Here is a 22,454-nt window from a genome sequence, read left to right as displayed (position 1 = left end):
AAGCCAAAATAGAAAATAAGATTTGGTCCCTATCTTCATGGAGTTTAGATGCAGTAGAAGAGAATGACAACCATATAATTATACACACAAAATGTAAATTGTAGTTGTGATAAATGTATGATCTGGGTGGTTAGAGTACCTAATCTGGGATGTTAGAGTATTCCCAAAGGAAACAAAACTTCAGTCGAAGTGTGAAAGATAGTTAGGAGCTAATAAGTGAAACGAAAAGTAAGAGAGTAATCCAGACAGGGAAAAAAGCATGTTCAAGGGCCCTGTAATGGCAAAGAGCAAGTCAGGTACAAAAACCTAAAAGGTGGCCAGCATGGTTGAAGTGGAGTTAAGCAGAACATAGTAAAAGATGAAGCTGGAGGGTGAGGATGAGTTAAGTATTATTAAGGGGTTTTATTTTTATCCTAGAAGCAAGCCACAGAAAGATTGGGGAGGAGAAAAGAGCGACAATCAGATGCAGGTTTCAAAACAAACCACGATGCCTTCAAGATGGATAATGGATTAGCAATGGGCCAAGATAGAAGTGGGCAGAAGAATGGAGGCTACTGTAAAAATTTCAGGCAAGATGATGGTAACAACGAAAGCAGTAGTAGTGGAAATGGAAAGAAGTAAACAGATTCAAGAGATAGTCAAACAAATTCAAGAGTAATAAAATTTGTTGACAGTAACCAGGAGAGGGAGTTATTAAGGACCACTCCTAGTTTTCTGGGCTTCACAACTAGAAAGATAATGGAGTCACTCACTGAAATAAGGAGCAAAGAAATATGAATATTTGTTTTTTTTGTTTTTTTTTTGGGGGGGTGGAGTGAGGGCGAAATCAATTTAGTTCTAGACATATTGTATTTGAGAGAACTTTAATATGTTCAAGAGAGAGGGTGCCAACTAAAGAGCAAGATATACAGGCCTAGGGCACAGAGATAGAAAACACGCCCTTAGAAAAGCTGTCATCTTTAGCCTAGAAAAGCAGCTAACTATGATCCCCAAATATCCAAGAAAAACATTAGACTTTGACCATGTGGTTTAAATTAAAACAAAAGCTGAGAGAGAATATGGCAATAATATTTCATCAGCTAAAACAAAAATTGCTAGGCACCATGGGGAATACAGAGTTTTTTCTAAATCTTCGTTCAATAGTACAGTAATTATGTCACTAATCATGAAGTATTTTAAAGTTTTAGGAGGGCTGGCAAACATTGTTGGGAATGTTTTATACCTGCGCTGTCTGATAAAGTAGCCACTTAGCTACAGGTGGCGGCTGAGCACCTGAAATATGACTGGTGTCAAGGAACTGAATCTTTAATCCTAGTTTATTTTAACCAATTTAAATAGCCACACGTGGCTAGTCGCTACAGTATCAGAGCTGGTTTAGAACTCCTTCATCTATTTCTTCTGATCCCCAACAACTACCTTGCAAATTAACTGAGAGTGGTTGTGGGTAATAGAAGGATTAGAGCACTAGAAACTTTCATTCCATCTGCACATTATACTACTTGAATTTTAATTTCAAGAGTATATGTTACTTGTATTAATTAAACATATTTTTAATTTTAAAAGTAATTAATACGCCACATAGAAAAATTAGGAAATACAGAGAGAACAAAATAAAAATAATCTATAAATCCATCTTTAAGAAATAATCTATAATTAACATATACTCATATATGAAGATCTAGATTTTTAACCCTTTTGTTAGAAGTAGCACAATGGCCCAAGTTACTCTGAGTTTTATCCTTCCCACCCCCATCTCCAAACACCTTGGAAATCCTTTTAGACAGCCACTATCTCTAGAACTCAACCTTGAAACTGCAAAAAATAAACATAGTCCACTCACCTTTCTCCCTTTATTACTGTCACCCTTTGCCACTAATGTCACACATTTTAGATGAGAATATGGCAAAGATATTGTCCTATTTTCACAAAAGATTAGAGCAATTTCCAGTAACACCTGCCTATGACCATCGTAAGACAAAGGTTTAGAAGTCACGGAGGAGAATCAGAGACAGAAGAAAGAGAAAAGGAATAAAGGAAAAAGAAAATATATACTTTTGCAGAGAACAGCTGAAAATCTGCAAGAGGTATTCAGTGACTTCCATGTCTGCCTAAAGCTAGTAGACCAAAGACAACAAGATTAGTTTCAGATTCTTTCATTCTATAGTCTTTTTCCATGCATACTAGAACTATTGCTGCTGCCTAGTTTTAGACTGTCATGGTCCCTAAATCATCCCCTTTCACTATGTAGAATTACTCTTTCCAGTCTGTACATACATTGTTAGTTTTTTCATTACATACCCATATTATCTTAAATTCCCTGTTGAATTTATTATTCCTTTCTCCATCCTGAATATTCCTTTCTTCATCCCAAATTTGTCATTCTCAAATGTATTTATACCTCCAGAATCTTACAAAGCCAAGTTTATTTCTTAAAACCTTTTTCTCATTTCCCATTCTTCATGTCATAAACGCATACACACTCCACACAGACACAGAGTTATATCCATCCTGATGGTAAAACTCTACCAAGTAACACTACAGAAGCTTTCTCCAAGTTCATTTCTTTTTGTCATACTTTTAGGTATGACATTCAACAAGGTGTTCACCTACTGAAGATTAATAAAGGAAAAGATATTCTTTTCTTAACAGCTGATAGAGAGTAAGGTGAGATATCCCAAAGTCACACCAAAAACAATGTACATGGCAGAAGCAGTCTAGAGTAGTAGTTAAGAGTTCGGTCTGGAGTCAAACAACCTAGGTTCAATCCTGGCTCCACCAGTGTAATTTTGAGCACATTACTTTGGCCTCAGTTAATCGTTTAGTTTCAGTCTTCATCTATAAAAACGGGGATTTTAGCCACCCTGGAAAAGTTGCTGTGAGGATTAGATGCGATAACCGCATAAAGCAATTAGCATAAGGCCTGGCACACAGTAGGCAAACAAACGTTAACTGTTGGTATGGTGTTGGCTATAACCTACCTTCTGACTGTTATTACCTTTTTAGAAACAAACTAATTTAGCATACCCCTCTCTTTATAAAAATATGTTTTCTACTCCCCCAAGTGAGGATGTTAGACAGCAGGAAGTCCTTTTACTTTGTGAGAAGAATCTGGTTGCTCTACATGTCTCTTCAAGTTCTAACATTCTATGAAACAAGTGTCAAACATTTTAGAACTTCAACTCTCAACCAATAAACACTTCGCAACCAAATCGATAAGTTCAAGTACACACTAAACTCGTACTACATTTGGAGGGACACTGATTTTTTACATGAAAGAATAATCATTAAAATACCTAATATAGAATAGAGGGAAAGGGGTTGACTAGATAAGCAGCAACATACCAAAAGTTTATGAAACACGCTGCTAAACCATCTTATTTGCCATTCCTAGCAAAGCCAAAGTCCAACGTAATGCCTCAAGTGAAAAACAAGAAAATGAAAGCACAAGATAACCAAAACTTAACTTTTTTATTCCGAATGTACCAAGTAGGATGGTGATATTTAATATGTATTAAATATTAACAAACACATTAATTTATAAATCCAATAGACTTCCACAGCATTGGCCACAAACAGCCATCCCTAAAAAGAAACCTCAAAACCACAATCAGGAACTATGTTAAGCAGGCAGTCTTACTTCCTTCTCTAGGTCTAGGAAGGAATTTAGAAACACACGTTTTAAAGTAGTTAAGTAAGAGATTTCAATTTAAAGCTAGAATCTCTGCATTCTACTCTCCCAATACAAGCTCTTCACTGTTTGAAAAATTAACAGCTCCACAAAAAAAGTTGTCATTAACTTGAACAAGACACTAAGGAGTAGTTTTTAATCTAACTAGAGGTTACATATCTTCTTTGAGAATTTGATTTTTTTAATGGACAATCACCCCAAATCCCCCTCCCTCAAATGCACTCAAACAAAACTCTGCACATAATTTAAAAGATGGGAATGAGGAAGACCCCTGAAAGTTAAGACTTTTTAGAACATGTACATCAAGGTAACCCATGATTAAGGCAAACTAATTTATCAATTTGAAAAGGAATGAAAGTAACTGAGGCAGAGATTTTAATACAAAAAGTAAAATTAGAAATATTTTCTATTTTCTCAGGGAATGAGCCTTAGACCTGATGGTCAGGAGAGGAAGTTGGTCATGTTGAGCAAGGAAAACAAAAAAAAGTACGGTTAAAGCAGTACAAACACACAGTCCATTGTAGTCACTCTAAGATAGCAGCAATGAAATGGCCTGCAGCCTTAACATAAGACTGTTTTAACACAACCAACTCTGGTGCACATTTCTATGCCAATGAAGTGAATTAAATGGCTAAGGGTAGCACACGCCTGTAGGTCAAAGCACAAGTTTATGAACAGTCCTGTAAATATTCCATTTTTCCTCATCAGTGAGAACCGCATTAGATGGAGCGCCTGGGTGGCTAAGCCGGTTAGGCATCCAACTCTTGGTGTGACTCAAGTCATGATCTCGCTGCGGTGGGATAGAGCCCGGAGTCCGGCTCTGAGCCTGGAGCCTGTTTGAGATACTCGCTCTCCCTTTCTCTTTGCCCCTCCCCCACTCGTGCTCTTTCTCTCCCTCTCTCCCTCTCTCTCTCTCTAAGGTAAACAGAAACTTGAAAAAGAAAAAAGAACCACGTAAAAGAAATCATGTACTTCAATCTAGGAGAAAACAAGGGGAAGGAACAGAAATCCTAGCAGGGGGTGGCTTAAGGATCTGTGGGAAGTGTAAGCTATAAACTTTTTGACATCTTTGGGTACAAAAGGGAGATGAAAGCAAAACAAAGGAAGCAATAAAGTAAAAAGGAAAAGCGTCTAGAAGCTGCTCTTTAAAAAACAAAACAAAAACCTTTCCTTTTCCTAGACACGTAAACAGTAACTTGGCAAAAAGGAACGGATGAGAAGACGACAGCACGACTTCCTTCCCAAGCGCCAGCATTCCTTGGCCGTCCTCACAAGCACAGTCAGACTTGGGACACTACTTGGGCAAGGCTCCTCCCTGCACCACTGCCCTGTGAACCTCTTGGAGGGACTACCACTCTCTCCATTCCTCTCACTGCGGAAGAGAGGAAGTAAGGGATGCAGTGAGCGGAGAAGGAAAATAAAGACTGGACACCCAACCTAAAGGTGGCCCACCCCGAGACTTAGTCGAGAAAGCCCTGGATCCTGCCGCCGCCTCTCCCACCTAATGCATGCAAAGAGAGGGCGCAGCCCTGCAAGGGCCAGTCCTTCCCTTTCCACTGGCTGTTTCCGGGACACCGGGGGTCGGGGCAGAAACCAAATGCCGAATCCTTGGGCAGATATGACACAGACTAGGGACAGAAGTGTCTAGTGAAAGTCTGGAATGGCAAGCTCCACAGGAGCAACGTGTCCACCCCCGCCAACTACCTCAGACCAGCCTTCCTCCCCGCCCCCCTCTTCTTTCCCGGCGGGCCAGCTCCGCCCTCACCTGTCTGCGGCGAACCCAGCAGCTCTCACGTCGAGGATTATCCTTGCCGCTGCTCTCCGGAGTAGCCTCAAACCTGGCAAGGAGTGAGCGGAAACGCGACCTGGGCCTTTTTCTTCTTCCCCTCCCCCCACGCACCTCGGATCCTCGGGGGCGGGGAACAAATGCAGCTGTCACAGCCTCACACTGACCAACCGCCGAGGACACTCAAACCGGCTGCCTCTTAACCCGGCCTGCAGCACCAGCACAGAGAGCAGCGGAGCCGGAAGTGAGGAGACCGGAAGTAGCGTTGCCCTTGGCCCTGGACGGCCTCTCTCTCTCGATCTGGCCCGCCCCATCCACATCTCGGTGGTGCCAGCGCGCCTCCCTCGAGGCCTCCTCCGCCCCACTCCAGGAGGCTGGCCCCGCCCCTCCCGTTGCGGCCCTAGCAACCACATCCGGGGCTCCGCCGGCGCCGTTGCCCGGGTAATTTTCTGGCTGCGGCCGGATCGCAGAGGGGTGTGCGCGCTGGTCCCGATGCACCTGCCAAAGCTGGGAGCTTGCGGAAGGGCGTGCGGGCCTGGTCTTGAGTGGTCGGAGGTCTCCAGGAGCCCTCAGCATCCCTTCTTTCTTACTCATACACCCCAGCCTCACGCGTTAGGCGTTCCCCCAGCAGACGGTGAGCCAGCGGCGGGAGGGTGGAGGTGGACGTAGCTCGCCGCCAGGCATACTAGAGGAGAACTAAAGCTTCTTTCTCATCTGCGGGAGAGCACGTAGAAGGTTGTTTCAATCCCGCGGCGGGTGGGAAGGTGGAGGGAATGCGGGGTTAAGGGAACAGACGGGATGCGGGCTCCTCACCCTCGCTTCCCCAGTGCCTGGAGCGCCCCACTCCGGCCGCGTCACTCACGCCCACTCACTTTAGGAAGACCAGACCCCCAAGCCTGGCATCCCCGAGCTCTGGTCACTTGCTGTTATTGTGATCACTTTCTGCACTGCTCGCTCGCTGACGGTGGATCCCGGATACTTTTCTTTCCTGCTCCTCTTTATCCACATGACTGATTTCTGCTTTATTTGCCCATCCCATTTGTTCTTCAGTAGATCACTGTCCTCCCTGCGCAAAACAATCCTTTTCCTCAGAGCCCTTTGTAGTTTACTAAGTTGAGACCCCAACCTGTATTGTGGAACTCTCCCCATCCCCGGCATTGATTGGAGGGAATGTATGGCTTTGCAGTGGTGCACATACCTGAAGCTTATTTGCCTACAGTACTTACAGTTGATCCACCCACATGCATCCCCCCCCCTTCAAGGTTCTGAACTGCATTTCCTTTGACAGCCGTGGGTGCTCATTTTTACCGCCATTCACTTGTAGAAATGCGAAGGGTAACAGTGCATTCCGTGGGTTTTACCATTCTTTCGACCGTATTTCTTACCTCCTTTATTTGTCGTCTTCGTTGATACATTTTTAATGGCTAAGTGCCCGAAGACAGAATTCTGCCTTTACAAATTCTAGGGAGTTTCAGCATAGTGAATCGTATATCCCTGTGCAAATGCCGTACCCATATCCATGAATAGTAAATACCCACGACAACACAAATGTTTCGGAAGTAACCAACAATAATTATTACCGAGATCTCCAGGACACTTGCTCTGATAAAAACAATGCTCAAGTCCAAAAACATAAATCTACGTAGAAAGGACCTTTCTCTTAAGTGGCTCTGCCCCCTAGAAAAGAGCAAATGTATATGTCAGTTCACTCAAACTGTAACTTCAGTTCTGTAGCCCACTGTGGATTTTTACTGTTTAGAGCCATCCTGTTAGTCTTTTCAATTGTAAGAAAAGGGTCTCTCAATCTAGAATAATTACTGCTGTTCTTGTATAGGAACAGAATGGAACATAGTAGCAAAGTACAAGTATTCTTAGATTTCCAGAAGGGTGGCTAGGAAGAGGTGCATGACAGTGCTCACTGGTGCTTGAATGACCTGTACTGAGTTTGTGGGTGCCTTAAGGATTCCCGCCAGGTGTCTCGAGTTCGGGAATGCTTAGCTTCATTAAAGTCCATCTAACTACTAAATTGTTAGGCTCAGAGGTGGGTGGATGCTTGCTTTAATTATTTGTCCTTAGCTGAATAGTTTCCTTGGCAACTGCTGGCTGTTTTGCTAGAGGTTCTGATGGACTTGGAACCGCTTGGAACTCCTGCTAATTTCTGTTTAGTGAAGGTGCTGTTAATCATGTTAGGTACTCTAGTCAGTACATTTCTGGTACTGTGCATGATTAGTCCTCATTCATAGTGCAAGGCCACACACAGGATTAATCTTCCCGTGATTTCTGCTGCCCCAAGGGAAATTAGAATGTAGGTTGGCTTGAAGAAAACACTGGAAGCTACTTCAGCTGGTGATGGAAGATGGTGAAATTCTATGAACTTTATTTTAGAATAAAGAATCAGAAGCTGATGTTTTTTGATTGGGGGAAACTTTTGAATCTAACAGAAAGATCTTATTTTGAATCTAACCCTGCTTAGATAGAGACCTTCCTTCCTTCCTTTCTTTCTCTCTTTCTTTTCTCTCTCTCTCTTTTTCTCTGCCCTAGAGTTTGGGGAATTCTGCCTGCCCATTCTCTTTAGGAAGAATAGAAGATTACTACTTTTCTCTAAATTGACATCTATGTTTCAAGAGGTAAGAAAAAAGGTAATAGTCTGCCATGTCTGCCTGTGATATGGGGATTATCTATTCATTTACCTTTGTACTGCTATTGGCCATTATTCAGCTTTTGAAAAATCAGGTTCCGTTTTTTCACTTGGCTTATGGAGAACTCCGACAGCCTGTATTTCATTTATTGACCAGGAAGGAAATAGGGTAGGTAACAGGTTAACAAATATTATTCCTTTCTGAATGAATTAAATGTGCACACAACTTTTTTCTTTGCTTTAGATGTTGAATACTGTATATTGTTTACAAATATTATTTTCTCAAAAGAAAGTAAGAGGCACTACCTTCAAATCTTTTCTAGGGGGATTCTCATAATGTCACAATAGTGTTATCATTTCATCAGCTCCCTTTTCATGGAGACATATTTAGTTAATGATTGCACAGTGTAATTCTCTGGAAATAAACCCTCTGTTAGAGGATACTGATAATTGGAATATGTAAAGAAGCCTGTGAATAGTAGTATGAGTAGGACGTCAGAGTAGAAATTGTTTTAACTACAAAGAGAAAAAAACTGGAGTTATCCATAATTCCATTATCTAGAATTAACATAGAACATTTTGTCAATTTTTTCTATAAATATATATTTTTTCTACATTTATTCAACAAGTTATTTGGAACCTACTGTTTCCTGGGTACTAACCATGGTAGGAAGAGCCATGAGCCCCTGCCCTCATGTAACTTTCAGTATATGTTAGTTTTGTGGGCATACAGTTTTGTATTTTGCTTTCTTCACTTAATAGATCATGGAATTTTCTTCCTCATTAAATACTCTCCTTCAGTGGCTTAGTAGTATTTTAGTATATATATTTCTTAATTTGTTTACCTAATCCTTTTTGCTACACATTTGGGTTCTTTCCCGTTTTGTCTGTCATCATAACAACAGTGGGAGGAATATCATTGTATGGTAAAATTCTATGACTTCCAGTGATTCTCACTTTGTAGAATTCCCTCCTATTTGAACATGGTAGGATATCATTCCCATCGTAATGTTCTATTACATGTACAAGGGATTTTGCTGAAGCAACCAGTTGACTTTAAGTTAATCAACAGAGAGATAATCTGGATGGGCCTAAACTGATGCATGAGTCTTTTAAGAGCAGAGATTTTTCTCCTGCTGGTTGCACCAGAGAAGGCAGAGAGATTCGAAGCATGACAGAGATTTGACAGGAGAAAGGTTCTCTATTGCTGAAATGAAAAGGGCCACAGTCGAGGACCTGAAGGAGGCTTTCAGGAGCTGAAGGCAGTCTCTGAGGACAGGCATCCAAAACTCAGGGACCTCAGTTCTACAGCCTCAAGAAGTTGAATTCTTGTGCAAATAACCTGAATGAACTTGCAAGCACATCTTCTGTAGAACCTCCAGATAAAAGTCCTATTTGATTAACATCTTGATTTCTGCCTTGTGAAATCCTAAGCAGAGGACCCAGGTGAGCTCACCTGGACTTCTGACCTGCAGAACTATGAGATAATAAGTGGGTATTGTTTTAAGCTACTAAATGCAGCAATAGGAAATTAATACCTTTGTTAACTAGGTTGTTTTTACATCTACAGTCATTCTTTGGAGATAAAATCCTAGGTATGAACTTGCTGGATAAAGGTGATACACAGTTTTTAGGTTTTTGTATCATATTACTAATTTGCCCTTTGTAAGCTTTGTACCAATTTATATACCCCTTCACAGCCTATGTTATATTCTGGCAAACACTAGATACTTCCATTCTGGTAGGCAAAAACAAAAAAAGTATCTCCTGGTTTGAAAGATTTACATCTCTCTTATTACCAGTAGAACTGACTATTGTTTTCTTTACTTGGAGTTCAATTGGTAAGTCTTTTTTAGTGAATTGCCAGTTCTTTTTCTTCAGTTAGCTTTACCATTGACATAGAGAAAATAGTATCTAACATGTACAGTATTTTTCTACTGTAGTATTTTCAAGAAGTAGAATGATTAATGAGCATAATTGAGAGAATGGGTACTTCTGAGAAATATTAGCTACTGCCATTACTCCCTGCAAGAACTATCCCAGCCATTATACTGTGGGAGAATGGAAAATGTTAGCTTCACTGGTTAAGCAGTATTGTTGTCTTATTCTCTTCTAGGGAAAAAGTCTGGCTTGTCTGGCTTGGCATCAGAAATGTGGTTGTTTCAGGAAAAAAGGTATATTTGTGTATTACCATGGAAAATCATAGGTTTCACTACTGTTTTAGAAGGAAATATATACCATTAACTCTCAGAAAACAACTAATACCTTTCTAAATAAACATCATTACTTTCAATCTGATCAAGAAAATCACTAATTTCTGTGTATATTATATTGTTTTATTTGAGAGGGAGTAAGGGAGGAAATTCAAATTACTTTTTCTGTAATTCTTGTTATTTGAGATGATAGGGTTTATTTCTGACAAATGAAATAAGGCAGAAGGAAAAAAGGAAGGAAAGAAAAGAAGAAAGAAGGAAGGGAGAAGTTGAGAGAGTACCTTTTTCTCTTGGAGAGTAGTCTTGTGTAGTTTTGTCTTAAAAAATTGGTTCTTGCTACCTCAATTTCTGAAGGTTGGTATCTTCCTAATAAGAGCAAGATATTTAAAAATGTTTATTTTGAGGGTTACCTGTGTGGCTCAGTCTGTTGAGCATCTGACTCTTGACTTCAGCTCAGGTCATGATCCCATGGTCACAGGCTCGAGCCCCTATGTCAGCCTTCACACTCAGTGCAGAGCTTAAGATTAGCTCTTAAGAGAGTTTAAGATTCTCTCTCCCTCTCTCTTTCCCTCTCCCTCCCTCTCCCACTCATACGCTCTCTCTAAAATAAAATTTAAAAATTTTTAAAAAAATATTTATTTTGAAATAATTGTAGATTTACAGGAAATTGCAGAAAAATATACAAGGAGATCCCATATATGAGCAAGTTTTTGTTTGTTTGTTTTAGTTGAATGCTCAAAGCTTATTTTCTCAGAAAGGTCAGCCCACTCTGCCAGTGGGATATGGTTGCTGTTTATGTTCACAGAATTCATAAAGGCTTATTCTTCTGTAGAGGCTTGATGTTGCTTTATTGTTGTTGTTGTCAGGTTTGGGTAGGCATTGCAAATGCTGCTTTGGCGTGGTGCTGGGGACACAGAGTGTACAACTATTATCAAAGGAGGCCACACCAGTGTGATTCAAAGACACTGTAATATAGTGAAAAGAATGGTAGACTTCACATTAGAAAGCCTGGGTTCTGGACTTCGCTCAACCACATTATAACTATGTGAGCTTTGAAACTCAGTTTTATCTTCCTCCTGAGTTGTTTGGAATACAGGAAGTAAAGGTGTTTGGAAAATAAAGCCCTGGGCCATCACAATTATTATTAAGGCCTTTTTACAATAACAGTAACAACAACAGCAAAACTCCTTTATTCGTTGTAAGTCCTATGATAAAAATTACTTCTTTTAGACAGCAAAGGCAGAGGAATTTTGACAAAAAGTTTTCTCAAAAAAATTTGTGCAAAAACAGAATATGACATCTTGAAACCTGGGAGAAGAGACAGTCTAGAGGAGTGGAGTGCCCACACTATATCACACAGTAGTAACACCTGCTCATCAAATGAGCTTGTCACCTTGGCCTGCAGTAGGCCCAAAGTTTGTAGATTCTGGTACAGTAGGTGCTACCTGGGAAGGGAGGAGCAAACTTATCTGGTCCATGTGACTGTTCTCACAGTACTGTTTGATTTGAGATCTCTGCTTTCAGTATACATTTAAGGTAGGATTCTTGCTTCAGTTTGCAAGTAGGATTTTGTAAACTCTTTGAATTGTGTAGATTGGCACAACCAAAGGGATGTTAGAGAGAAAATCATGATGACAAGATCATGACCAGACATTCACCATTCACTCTGTAAGGTGCTAAAACACTGTGCTGAGCACTTTACACTCTCTGGTTGAATCTCATTGCATGTGCAATGACCCTATTTGGTAGGGGCTGTAGTTACACCTATTTTACAAATAAGGAAGCTGAAGCTTCACATAGTTAAGTAATCTCCCTAGGATCCCGTATGTACTAAATGGCAGAATCACTTGTCAACACAGGTGTGGCCTGCACGGAAGCCCATATCCTTACACTGCAATAAGCTCTTTACAGATAAGGAAGTGGATGTCCTGGGTTGTGAAGTAAGACTCATGGTCACTCTCCTTCTTACTCTTAGTCTAGGTCTTTTTCTGCATTATATCCTCTTAAGAATTTGCTTGTTCCTATGCATTTTGTCAACTATATCTGGCCTCTGTGCATCTGGCTAATGTGTCAAAGTGATACAAAAGTTACTGGGTTTGTAAGCATTTAGATTAAAAAAAGATTTTTAAAATTTGTAATAGAATCACTTGTTTTGATTTTTAGCAAAGCCTTTTATATCAGTCTCCTATAAAGGAGACACTGTCTCCCATGTGCTATTAAAAGTTGAACCTTGTGACTACTGTCTATGTTTTTCTTTTAGCGGAGTCAGAGGGGGCAGGCTATGACTTCATGTGAAAAATAGCCACCAAAGATCTCTCCAGCATAATTTTTAGTTTTTTAATTTTGGTAAGTGCCCATTTTCAAAACAGATTAAGTTTGTCTGAATTATTTCGGAAGTATATATTACAAAGCATCCAAAAGCAAGTGAGAATTCAAATGCATAGAGCAGAGCTACAGGGCTTTTACTGAGGCCGTTTAGGAGGTAAGCATTTCTTCTGGAAGCTTTGGTTATTATATTTTCAGAAACATGATCCCATTCTTTTCATTATTATTAAAAGCATAACTAATTAGTACAAATGTCCTTTCTGATATTCAATTGATACATCATTGCTAAAATAGCTTTTTTCTTTTTTCTTTCTTTTTTTTTTTTTTTTCAGAGGCAGAAGATATACCATCAGGTCCTAGAAGGATTCTACCACTTTCTCCTCCACCCTGAAGAGACTTGGAAATTAATGGGTAACATTTTGCATGAAAATTACTGAATGCTTTTCCTTCTTATCTCTGAGGCCTTCTGTGGAGAATTAATAAGAGATTGAGTGTGCATGGATAAAATGGATCATCTTAAAGGATTGAAGTTCCAAAAATATATCGGCAGGACTGGACAGGTTTGACATAATGAGATTTCTATTTTAGCTTGACTTCTGGAACTCTGAATAAACTATAAACTGAGCCGCACAGGTCCTGGGAAGGAAGTTTCTCTTCTAAAATATTCTAGCTGCACATAACGTTTTTCGTATTCAGAACCTTTGAAAACATATATTTACTTCTCAATTTCCTGAGAAGACTAAGAGACACTCGCCAACTTTTAATATATGAAGCGAGATAGAAAGCAGCAATTTGTATCATTTTGGAAAAGAAATTTAAAGAAACAGACACCAGAAAGACGAGGAATCTCTACATAAGCACTGGTTGACATGGCAGAAGCTTCTGTGGATGCCTCGACTCTGCCCGTAACGGTGAAGAAAAAGAAAAGTTTATCCATTGAAGAAAAGATTGACATTATAAACGCAGTAGAAAGTGGCAAGAAAAAGGCAGAAATTGCCGCTGAATATGGAATAAAGAAAAATTCATTGTCTTCTATTATGAAGAATAAAGACAAAGTTCTAGAAGCCTTTGAATCTCTGAGATTTGATCCAAAGAGAAAAAGACTGAGAACTGCTTTTTACACAGATCTGGAAGAGGCATTAATGAGGTGGTATCGAATTGCTCAGTGTCTAAATGTACCAGTTAATGGTCCAATGTTGCGTCTAAAAGCTAATGATTTTGCACAGAAACTGGGACATAATGATTTTAAGTGCAGTAATGGTTGGCTGGATCGCTTTAAATCCAGGTACGGTTTAGTATTCAGAGCTCAACCTGTAGAAGCTACAGGTGTATCGGTAGACCCTTCAACTGTCTGGCACCAAAATGTACTTCCTTATTATTTAAACGATTATCATCCTAACAACGTCTTTAATATAAAAGAGACTGGGCTACTTTATCGAATGTTACCTACAAATACATTTGCATTTAAGGGAGAAACGTGCTCAATTGGAAAATTATGCAAAGACAGAATAACTCTAGTGGTTGGGACAAACATGGATGGGTCAGAGAAACTTCCTTTGCTTATCATTGGAAAACACAGAAATCCACATTGTTTCAAAGGTATAAAATCATTGCCTGTGTGTTATGAAGCTAACAGAATGGCATGGATGACCTCAGAGGTGTTTGAACAATGGATGCGGAAGCTCGATGAGAAATTTCAAGCCCAGCAACGAAGAGTGGTGATCTTTGTTGATTCTTTTCCTTCACATCCAGAGGTAAAGAACCTAAAGTCCATTGAGCTAGCATTCTTCCCATCATGTTTATCTTCCAAATTTATAGCTATGAAACAAGGTGTTATTAAAAGCCTTAAAATCAAATACAGACATTGCCTTATCAAAAAATTTTTAAGCTCTGTTGAAGGCAGCAAAGAATTTACATTCTCCCTACTAGACGCGGTTGATACTTTGCACCTTTGCTGGAGGGCTGTAACCCCCGAGACTATTGTTAAGAGCTATGAAGAGGCAGGATTCAAATCTCAAAAGGGAGAAAGTGACAAGACAAATGAAGAGGCAGACACTGGTCTTGATTTGGTTGCCCACGCTCAGGCAGCAGGCGTGGAATTTCCTGAAGGTTTATCTCTAGAAGAGTATGCTGCCCTTGATGATGATTTGGAGACCTGTGAAGCAGCACCAGAAGGTGATTCCATACAGACTGAAGAGAGTAAATCAGATGAAACTGGGCTTTATACTTCTGATGAAGAGGATGATGGTGGATCTCTAGGAACTGAACTCCCTTTACCATCAAAAAATGAAGCGATAACTGCTTTAGATACTCTTAAAAGTTTTCTTAGAAGTCAAGATATGAACGAGGAGCTTCATAATTCTTTAGCAGACCTTGAAATTTTTATTAACTCCTCATCTAAATAATTATCTGTGGTATAACATCTTTTCCTAATGTATTTTACTAGATAAAATATATGAAGGAAACTACCACTTAAACACAAAAAAATTTAAAACCTAGCAATCTTTGGTTTAATTGCAAATGTCTATGACCTGAATAGCTAAGTTGCCCTAGGTAGATTAAATAAAGAGTAAGTAAATGGAAAATATGAATTTCAATTTAGCAAGGTTTGGGGGAGTAGAAAATGTATTACAGAGGCCTTGTACTTAGAATATATGGTACATATGTCAAAAATAAAAGAAAAAAAACCTCTCCAGCTATTTGATTAATACAGGTTGAATTGGTGATTGCTATTTTCTCTTTTTTTTAAAGTGCAGATCATGTTCTAGAATATTTTAATTTATCTACCTCGTCTAGGAAATAAAATATCTATTACTTAGATATTTATTTTTATAAAGACATATTCTAGCCTTGTATCAAGTATTAATTTTAAATTACTTTATTTTTCTTGTAGCTAGGTTACCTTGCTAAGAGGAAATTATGAAAAAGTACTGAAAATAAAATCTGACCCAATTATATACCGAAATAATTAAAAATATGTCTTACTACTTTTCAGTTATTTCTTTATCAGGTCAAATGAAACACTATGACCTTATCAGTCTCTTTCTGTCATCTATAACCAGAAGATGATATAGTTTCTTCCTAAATATTTATATGTTTGTGTGTGCTTTTAATAGAAAAATACATTATTGAAACATTTGTTAAATTCTTATAATATATTTTAATGAAATTACTCTTGAAAAATATATATGAAGATAGATATGTAGTAACTAAAAAAGAAAATGTCTTATGTGGTTCTTATGTTTCTAATTTTAACAACTGAAACTTTTAATATATAATATTGAATTATTTCTTGATTTTACTGAATTTTATTTTCAGGAAAAACTGAGGGTCTTTTCAGCATATTTTGATATATTTAATCTTTTATTTTCTTTCAAATTGTACTAAATTTCTGTTTCAGGAAGTTTTGTCTGTAGAACATTTGAAAATATTGTATGAAATTATTTACTCTCCATCCATAAAATAGTCTTTAAAAGTAGAAAAATATCATGTGCCAGACTTTTTTGTTGTTAAATTTTAAAAGCCATGCTTATTTAATGTATTACATATAAATTAGAGTATCGTTTGAAAAGTATTTTGAAAAAGTATAAAATGTTATACAGATTATTTTTATTATGAATTATTAGTCTACCAATATAAGACACATTTGGAAGGATATATTTATAGAAAGTATTTTTATTTTCCACTGTTGATTTACTCTGCTTTTAAAATTTAGTAATAGACTTAAAAATATATTAAAATTAAGAAAATTTCTCATAGAGTGAAATATAGATTACTTAAGCTAATTGAAAACATTTTATTTAATGATTTGATTTAAATTTTAGCATGATTGGAATCATGGAACTAAATCATGGACCTTAATCTCTCTTAAGAGCCCTGGCTGTAACCAGAGTACCTTGCATATATCAAGCCTTCAACAGTTCTTTTCTCTCTCTTTCTCCACTTCATACCACTTAAATATCAAATGTTCTTATTTAATCATTCCAGATATTCTTTGACATAAGAATTATTATTATTTTTTAATTTTTTAATGTTTTATTTATTTCTGAGAGAGAGAGACAATGTGAGCAGGGGAGGGTCAGAGAGAGAGGAAGATACAGAATCTGAAACAGGCTTCAGGCTCTGAGCTAGCTGTCAGCACAGAGCCCGATGTGGAGCTCGAACCCATGAACCGTAAGATCATGACCTGAGCTGAAGTCAGACACTTAACTGACTGAGCCACCCAGGCGCCCCTGTGACATAAGAATTATTAGCTTCAGTTTTGGTAAGATGAGGACATTGAAACCTGAAAGGATAATTTGGTTAAAACCTCAGAACCAAACCCAAAATGCAGTAGTTCTCTATCACCTAGACCTATGTTCCTCTAACTATACACCACAGTGCTTCTCTTCCATACTTTTTAAAAGAAAATTCTGTTGCTCTTTTCCCTTTGAGTTTAGGGGCCCAAGGGTGAAATACTTCAGAGAATATGCTGGATCTATGTCGACAGTTCTGTTCCCAAGATCTCTCCTAAGAACACCGAGATAATGAAATGCTGAGACCTTGTGAGTGGGTAATCCTGTACCACTCTAACACAGAGGCTCCAAGGAAGTTCGAACAAAAATACTTGAAACAACTTTAATGTCCAAATGCTGAAAGTACCTACTGTTTTTCTCCTATATGATATGATTCATTGTTTTAATGTTTTTTGTTTTTTTTTTTTATTTCTGAGAGAGAGAGAGAGAGAGAGACAGTGTGAACAGGGGAGGATCAGCGAGAGAGGGAGACACAGAATCTGAAGACAGGCTGCAGGCTCTGAGCTAACTGTCAGCACAGAGCCCATCACAGGGCTTGAACCCACAAACCGTGAGATCATGACCTGAGCCAAAGTCGGACGCTTAACCAACTGAGCTACCCAGGTGCCCTGACATGATTCATTTTTTATGTCTGGGGCATAATACATCTAAAGGTGATATAGGAAGATAAGGCTCCCATGGAGAATTAGAAAAAGATGCCTGCATATTTAAATTTAAAGATAAACTTTAAGTTGTTAATGTTGTTTACTCTTCTGTTACAAGCTGTATAAATTTAAACAATTTTCAGAACAATTTTTTTTTAATGTTTATTTATGTTGAGAGAGAAACAGGGAGTGCAGACAAGCAGGCGAGGGGCAGAGAGAGAATCCCAAGCAGCCTCTGCACTGTCAGTGCAGAGTCCGACTCGGGGCTGGAACTCACCAACCATGAGATCATGACCTGAGCCGAAATCGAGAGTCAGGTGCTTAACTGATTGAGCCACCCAGGTGCCCTCAAAACAAAAATTTTTTTAATTTACTTTTCCTAGGACAATCACTGCGTATCTCACTCCTGATTTATCTTCTCCATACATAATCAGTACAAAGTTGGGACTAAATGTCACTAGTCTTTTCAGAGAATAACTTCATTTAGCAATTCACCTGCTTTTCAGGTAAATATAGTATTATTTTCATTGTTCTTTATAAATTTCTACTGTTGCAACAGTGCTTTTCCCCTCTGTCTGCTTCATCAAGCAACAAATCTTATATTGAATTTGGGACACTTTCACTTGTGAAGGGTTTGGTTTAGGATAAAGTAGGACAATAAGTAAACCAAGGCCTACGGGTTTTATGTTTCCTGCCTGGCTTCTCATCCGGACCAAAGATCAAGTGTAAAACCTCCCATTTACTGTATACAAAGCAAAATAATTGGTGGTGGGGAGGAAAATAGGGGAGGGAGAGTTGAAGGAGTGTTTCACCAGTAAACATCTCCAATATGAAGGGAAGTTCATGTCAGGTCGGTTTTTACTATCAAATGGGTTACAAAAAGGCCTTCAGATCCTGTTGTTTAAAACAAAAACAAAAGACTGAAAACTACATGAATGTTTGAGAGAAAGAGAGAGATCACACATAAGCAGGGGAGAGGGGCAGTGGGAGAGGGAGGGGAAGAGAGAGAGAGAGAGAGAGAGAGAATGAGAATCTTAAGCAGGCTCCACTCAGCACAGAGCCTGCCCTGGGGCTCTATCCCACAATCCCAGAATCATGACTTGAGCTGAAATCAAGAGTTGGACTCTCAAAGACTGAACCACCTAGGCACCCCTGAATGTTTTAAATAGAGAATTGGTTAAATACACATCACACTGAGTGAAATGTCAAGGTCTCAACTTTTTTTTTTTAATTTCCTTTACTTGCATGTATATGAAAGTTTGCTTGCCTGAACTGGATATTTCCTAAATTTGACTTGCAAATTCTGGACTGAATCTCCTATTCCTCTTATTCTCCTTATTGAACATCTTACCAGACTAGAAATTATTTTGCCAAGTGAAACAGGATCTATAGCATAGTATTGAATTGGTGAAAAACTAGACTTGCTGGTTTAACGTACCATAGATTACATATTCATCTTCATGCGTTAGCCTGATTTAAGTTCAAAGAAGTCAGCTTCTTCAGTCAGAGAACTCATAGTCAGTGTGTAGGGAAAAAATTGAAAGGATAGGGGCCCCTCCTCTCTCACTTCTACTTATTTTTTCTTAGTCATCAAATCCAACAAGATGATTTTTTTTAAGGTGGGGCTGTTGTATAATCCCTGTATATTCAGCTCCCCAACTTACCTATTAAATACAGACAGGCTATTGAGATACTAAATATTTGCTCAGTTGGAGAACTAAATGCAAAGTTACAGTTAATCTTGTTTCCTGAATTGGTAATTAAGATTGGGTTTTTGTTTTGTTTTCCCCTAACTTCCTCTTTGTATGCCACTGAACTCTCTTTGTAATGCAAAGTCACTGCCTGTGTTATTGGCTGATACCACGCCTTATTTTCTGTGTTGCAAAATAGGTAACCCAGCATACAGATAAGAGCCACTTTCCTGTCACTATCTGCCCTTGGTGAGGAACCATTTCCCAAAAAGATCTAGAATCGTATCTCTTAACTCTTGCAGAGATAATTACCCCACTCTAAAGTAAATATCTGAGAGAATTTCATATCATGATATGATAATGAACAGTTGATTACTAAATTGAATTAAACCAAACAAACTAGTTATGAAAAAAGGAGACAAAAGAAGTAATAGCAAGACTCAGACTTCTACAGCGCCTCTGCTAATTTCTTCCAATTATTGTAAAGTTAGCCAACAATAAACTTGGAAAAAAATCTCATGGATAATGCCACAAGGGAGTAATCATTAATTTGACATACTCTAATCTTAAATTTTTAAAGTACAGGAAAGTATATTCAATACAAATATCTAGCTACCAATTTACATAATTACTATTATGTTTACTTCAGATTACCATATATATCCTTTATTTCCTTAATTTATTCCTAAGTATTTTATAGTTTGGTTGCTACTGTAAATGGAATGTTTTCCTTTTAATTTTCTTATTACTACTAATATAGAAAAAGTGAATGTTTTTGGACTGTTGTATATCTAGTAACATTACCAAAGTTTCTTATTAATTCCAGTATATTTTCTAATCAGATCATTTCACTATCATTACAAACAAAGGTCACTTAATTTCTTTATACTAATTATTTTTCTTGTTCCTACCTGAAGGCCAGGAAATATTCCTCTGTATTTTCTTCTACTAGCTTACAAGTTTTGTCTTCATATTTAAATTTATTTTGTGATTGGTAGAGGCAAGGATTTAATTTTATTTTTCCTAAAGGGAGAGCCCCCTATATAATGACTAATTTACCCTTTTGTAATACCTTTGCTAGTCATAACAACTTCTTGCACCTGTACCAAGAGGTCATTCTGGGGAAGAGTTTAAATCTTCCAATCTCTGAATAAATTCTAAGAAGAAATTAAGTCTTTTTTTCTTTAATATTTATTTATTTATTTATTTATTTATTTATTGGAGAGTGCAAGCTCTGGATGTGTGGAGAGAGGGGGACAGAGGATCTGAAGCAGACTCTGTGCTGACAGGCTGACATCAGTGAGCCTGATGTGGGGGACCGTGAGATCATGACCTGAGCCAAAGCTAGACACACTCAAAGGACTGTACCACCCAGGTGCCCAAAGAAATTAAGTCTTAAACCAAAAGACAGTTACATGTACGTGAAAAGATTAAGTTTGGTTTTTGATTTTTGTGGGTTTTTTTTGTTGTTGTTGTTAATGGAAATGGCAACTTGTGGGCAAGTAAAACTTATTTTTAAAAAATAGTTTGGGGAGCCTGGTCTCAGTCGGTTAAGCGTCCAGCTCGGTTTGGGTTGGGGTCATGCTCTCACAGTTCATGAGTTCAAGCCCTGCTGCAGGTTCTGTGCTGACAGCATGGGGCCTGCTTAGGATTCTCTATCTTCCTCTATCTCTGCTCCTCTCCTGTGCTCGCTTGCTCTCTGTCTCAAAATTAATAAATATATTTAAGAAATATTTTTAAAGTTTATTTCAGGGCATCTGGGTGGCTCAGTTGGTTGAGCATCTGATTCTTGATTTTGGCTCAGGTCATGATCTCAGGGTTGGTGAGTTTGAGCCCTGTGTTGGCTCTGCACTGACACTGTGGAGACTTCTTGGGATTCTCTCTCTCCCTTTCTCTCTGTCCCTCCTCCATGCATGCACACATACACATACTCTCTCTCTCTCTCTCTCTCTCTTAAAATGAATAAACTTAAAAAAAATATTTTTGCATTCCTGAACTGTAGTATGTACAGTTTAGGTCTACTACAAAGTCACTAACCTTTTACATCTCCTTATACTCAGATTGTAGAACTTCAACTTTCAGTCTTTTTCTTCCAAATCTGATCACATTCTTTTTCCTAAAATTTTTTAATGTTTTATTTATTTCTGAGAGAGAGAGAGACAGCATGAGCAGGGGAGGGTCAGAGAGAGAGGGAGATCAGAATCTGATACAGGCTCCAGGCTCTGAGCTGGCTGTCAGCACAGAGCCCGACGCAGGGCTCAAACCCACGAACCGTGAGATCATGATCTAAGCTGAAGTCAGACACTTAACCAACTGGGCCACCCAGGCGCCCCCAAATCTGATCACTTTCTGTCAGATGCATTTATTCATTTATTTATCATTCATTTATTAGAGAAATCATACAAAATCTTAGCAAATCCAGATTGATTTTACCTAATTAGTCACTCCAGTTTTCCAAATAGAACTGATTCAATCCTAATGACTCCAAAGAGTATAGTGAGGAAAAGTGATTTTTATTCCACAGGAGCCCATCATATTCCTTAGGCTAGGCACAGAGGATTTAATGGTGAGATTGGAAAAAAGTCCCTGCCATTATGGAATTAGCGGTCTGGGTGGAGGGCAAAGAGGGGAGGCAGACACTACTAAATAATAATACAAACAAATATAAAATTACAAATGCAATAAATACTCTGAAGGAGTAGCACTTGCTTCTGTAAAAATCATATAACATGAAAATTTGATATAGTCTCAAGTTCAAGGAAGAGTCACTGAAGGAGTATCGGGAGCTGAGACCTGAGATCTGAATGTTAAGCAGAAGTTGACTAGACAAGGGACATGAGAAGAGAAGACTGTTCTGGGCAAAGGCTCTGAAAGGGAAGGAGCCTGAACGGGGTAAGGAATTGAAAGAAAGAATCTAGAGTGAAGAAAAGTATGGTGAGGTAGGGAGAGGACCGGCCTTGCAGGGACTTGTGTGTAGTTAGGGCTGGGTAAGCATCAGCCTTCCTATCGATAGGAACAAAAGTAGAAGGAAAAGAAGTCTTCCCATCTTTGCCTTCCAAAGTGTGGGCCCTAGCAGAATAATAGGACTTGGAACATACTCAAAATGTTAGCGAGAATATGGAGTTTGAAGGAAGTGGAGACTCCTCCCAAGATGAGCAAGAGTCCCGGCTGCTG

At 38.6% G+C, this 22,454-nt stretch overlaps 2 protein-coding genes across 8 annotated transcripts in view; one reads left to right on the top strand and one right to left on the bottom strand.

Annotated features, from left to right (window-relative positions):
* ARFIP1 (ADP ribosylation factor interacting protein 1) overlaps window positions 1-5,722 on the bottom strand; it is a 135,918-nt gene extending 130,196 nt beyond the window's left edge. For 3 of the 5 annotated variants that reach the window (XM_039234356.1, XM_039234362.1, XM_039234358.1), the window contains exon 1: window positions 5,454-5,722. The gene's annotated coding sequence lies outside the window, so the exon portion shown is untranslated. The remainder of the gene's footprint in view (window positions 1-5,453) is intronic. The other 2 variants (XM_039234357.1, XM_039234359.1) reach the window with 1 other exon arrangement.
* A 225-nt stretch (window positions 5,723-5,947) lies between these two features.
* Window positions 5,948-17,286, top strand: TIGD4 (tigger transposable element derived 4). Of its 3 annotated transcripts, XR_005528748.1 has the most exons (3): window positions 5,948-6,108; window positions 12,983-13,061; window positions 17,090-17,286. XR_005528748.1 is itself a non-coding variant. In XM_039234327.1 (2 exons), the coding sequence occupies exon 2, from the start codon at window positions 13,520-13,522 to the stop codon at window positions 15,053-15,055; it is 1,536 nt and encodes a 511-aa protein (XP_039090258.1). In that variant the 5' UTR covers window positions 5,948-6,108; window positions 12,983-13,519; the 3' UTR covers window positions 15,056-15,358. The 3 variants fall into 3 exon arrangements, 2 of the variants coding, with proteins under 2 accessions (XP_039090258.1, XP_039090259.1); XM_039234327.1 differs by lacking the exon at window positions 17,090-17,286 and having other exon boundaries at window positions 12,983-15,358; XM_039234328.1 differs by lacking the exons at window positions 5,948-6,108; window positions 17,090-17,286 and adding an exon at window positions 12,220-12,265 and having other exon boundaries at window positions 12,983-15,358.
* The last annotated feature ends 5,168 nt before the right edge of the window (window positions 17,287-22,454 follow it).

Source organism: Hyaena hyaena, unplaced genomic scaffold (genome assembly GCF_003009895.1).
Source record: "Hyaena hyaena isolate Hyena2069 unplaced genomic scaffold, ASM300989v1 scaffold_89, whole genome shotgun sequence".
In the NCBI taxonomy this organism is placed as follows: domain Eukaryota; kingdom Metazoa; phylum Chordata; class Mammalia; order Carnivora; family Hyaenidae; genus Hyaena; species Hyaena hyaena.
Note: the sequence above shows the minus strand (reverse complement) of the source record. Positions and strands in the feature narration are given on the sequence as shown.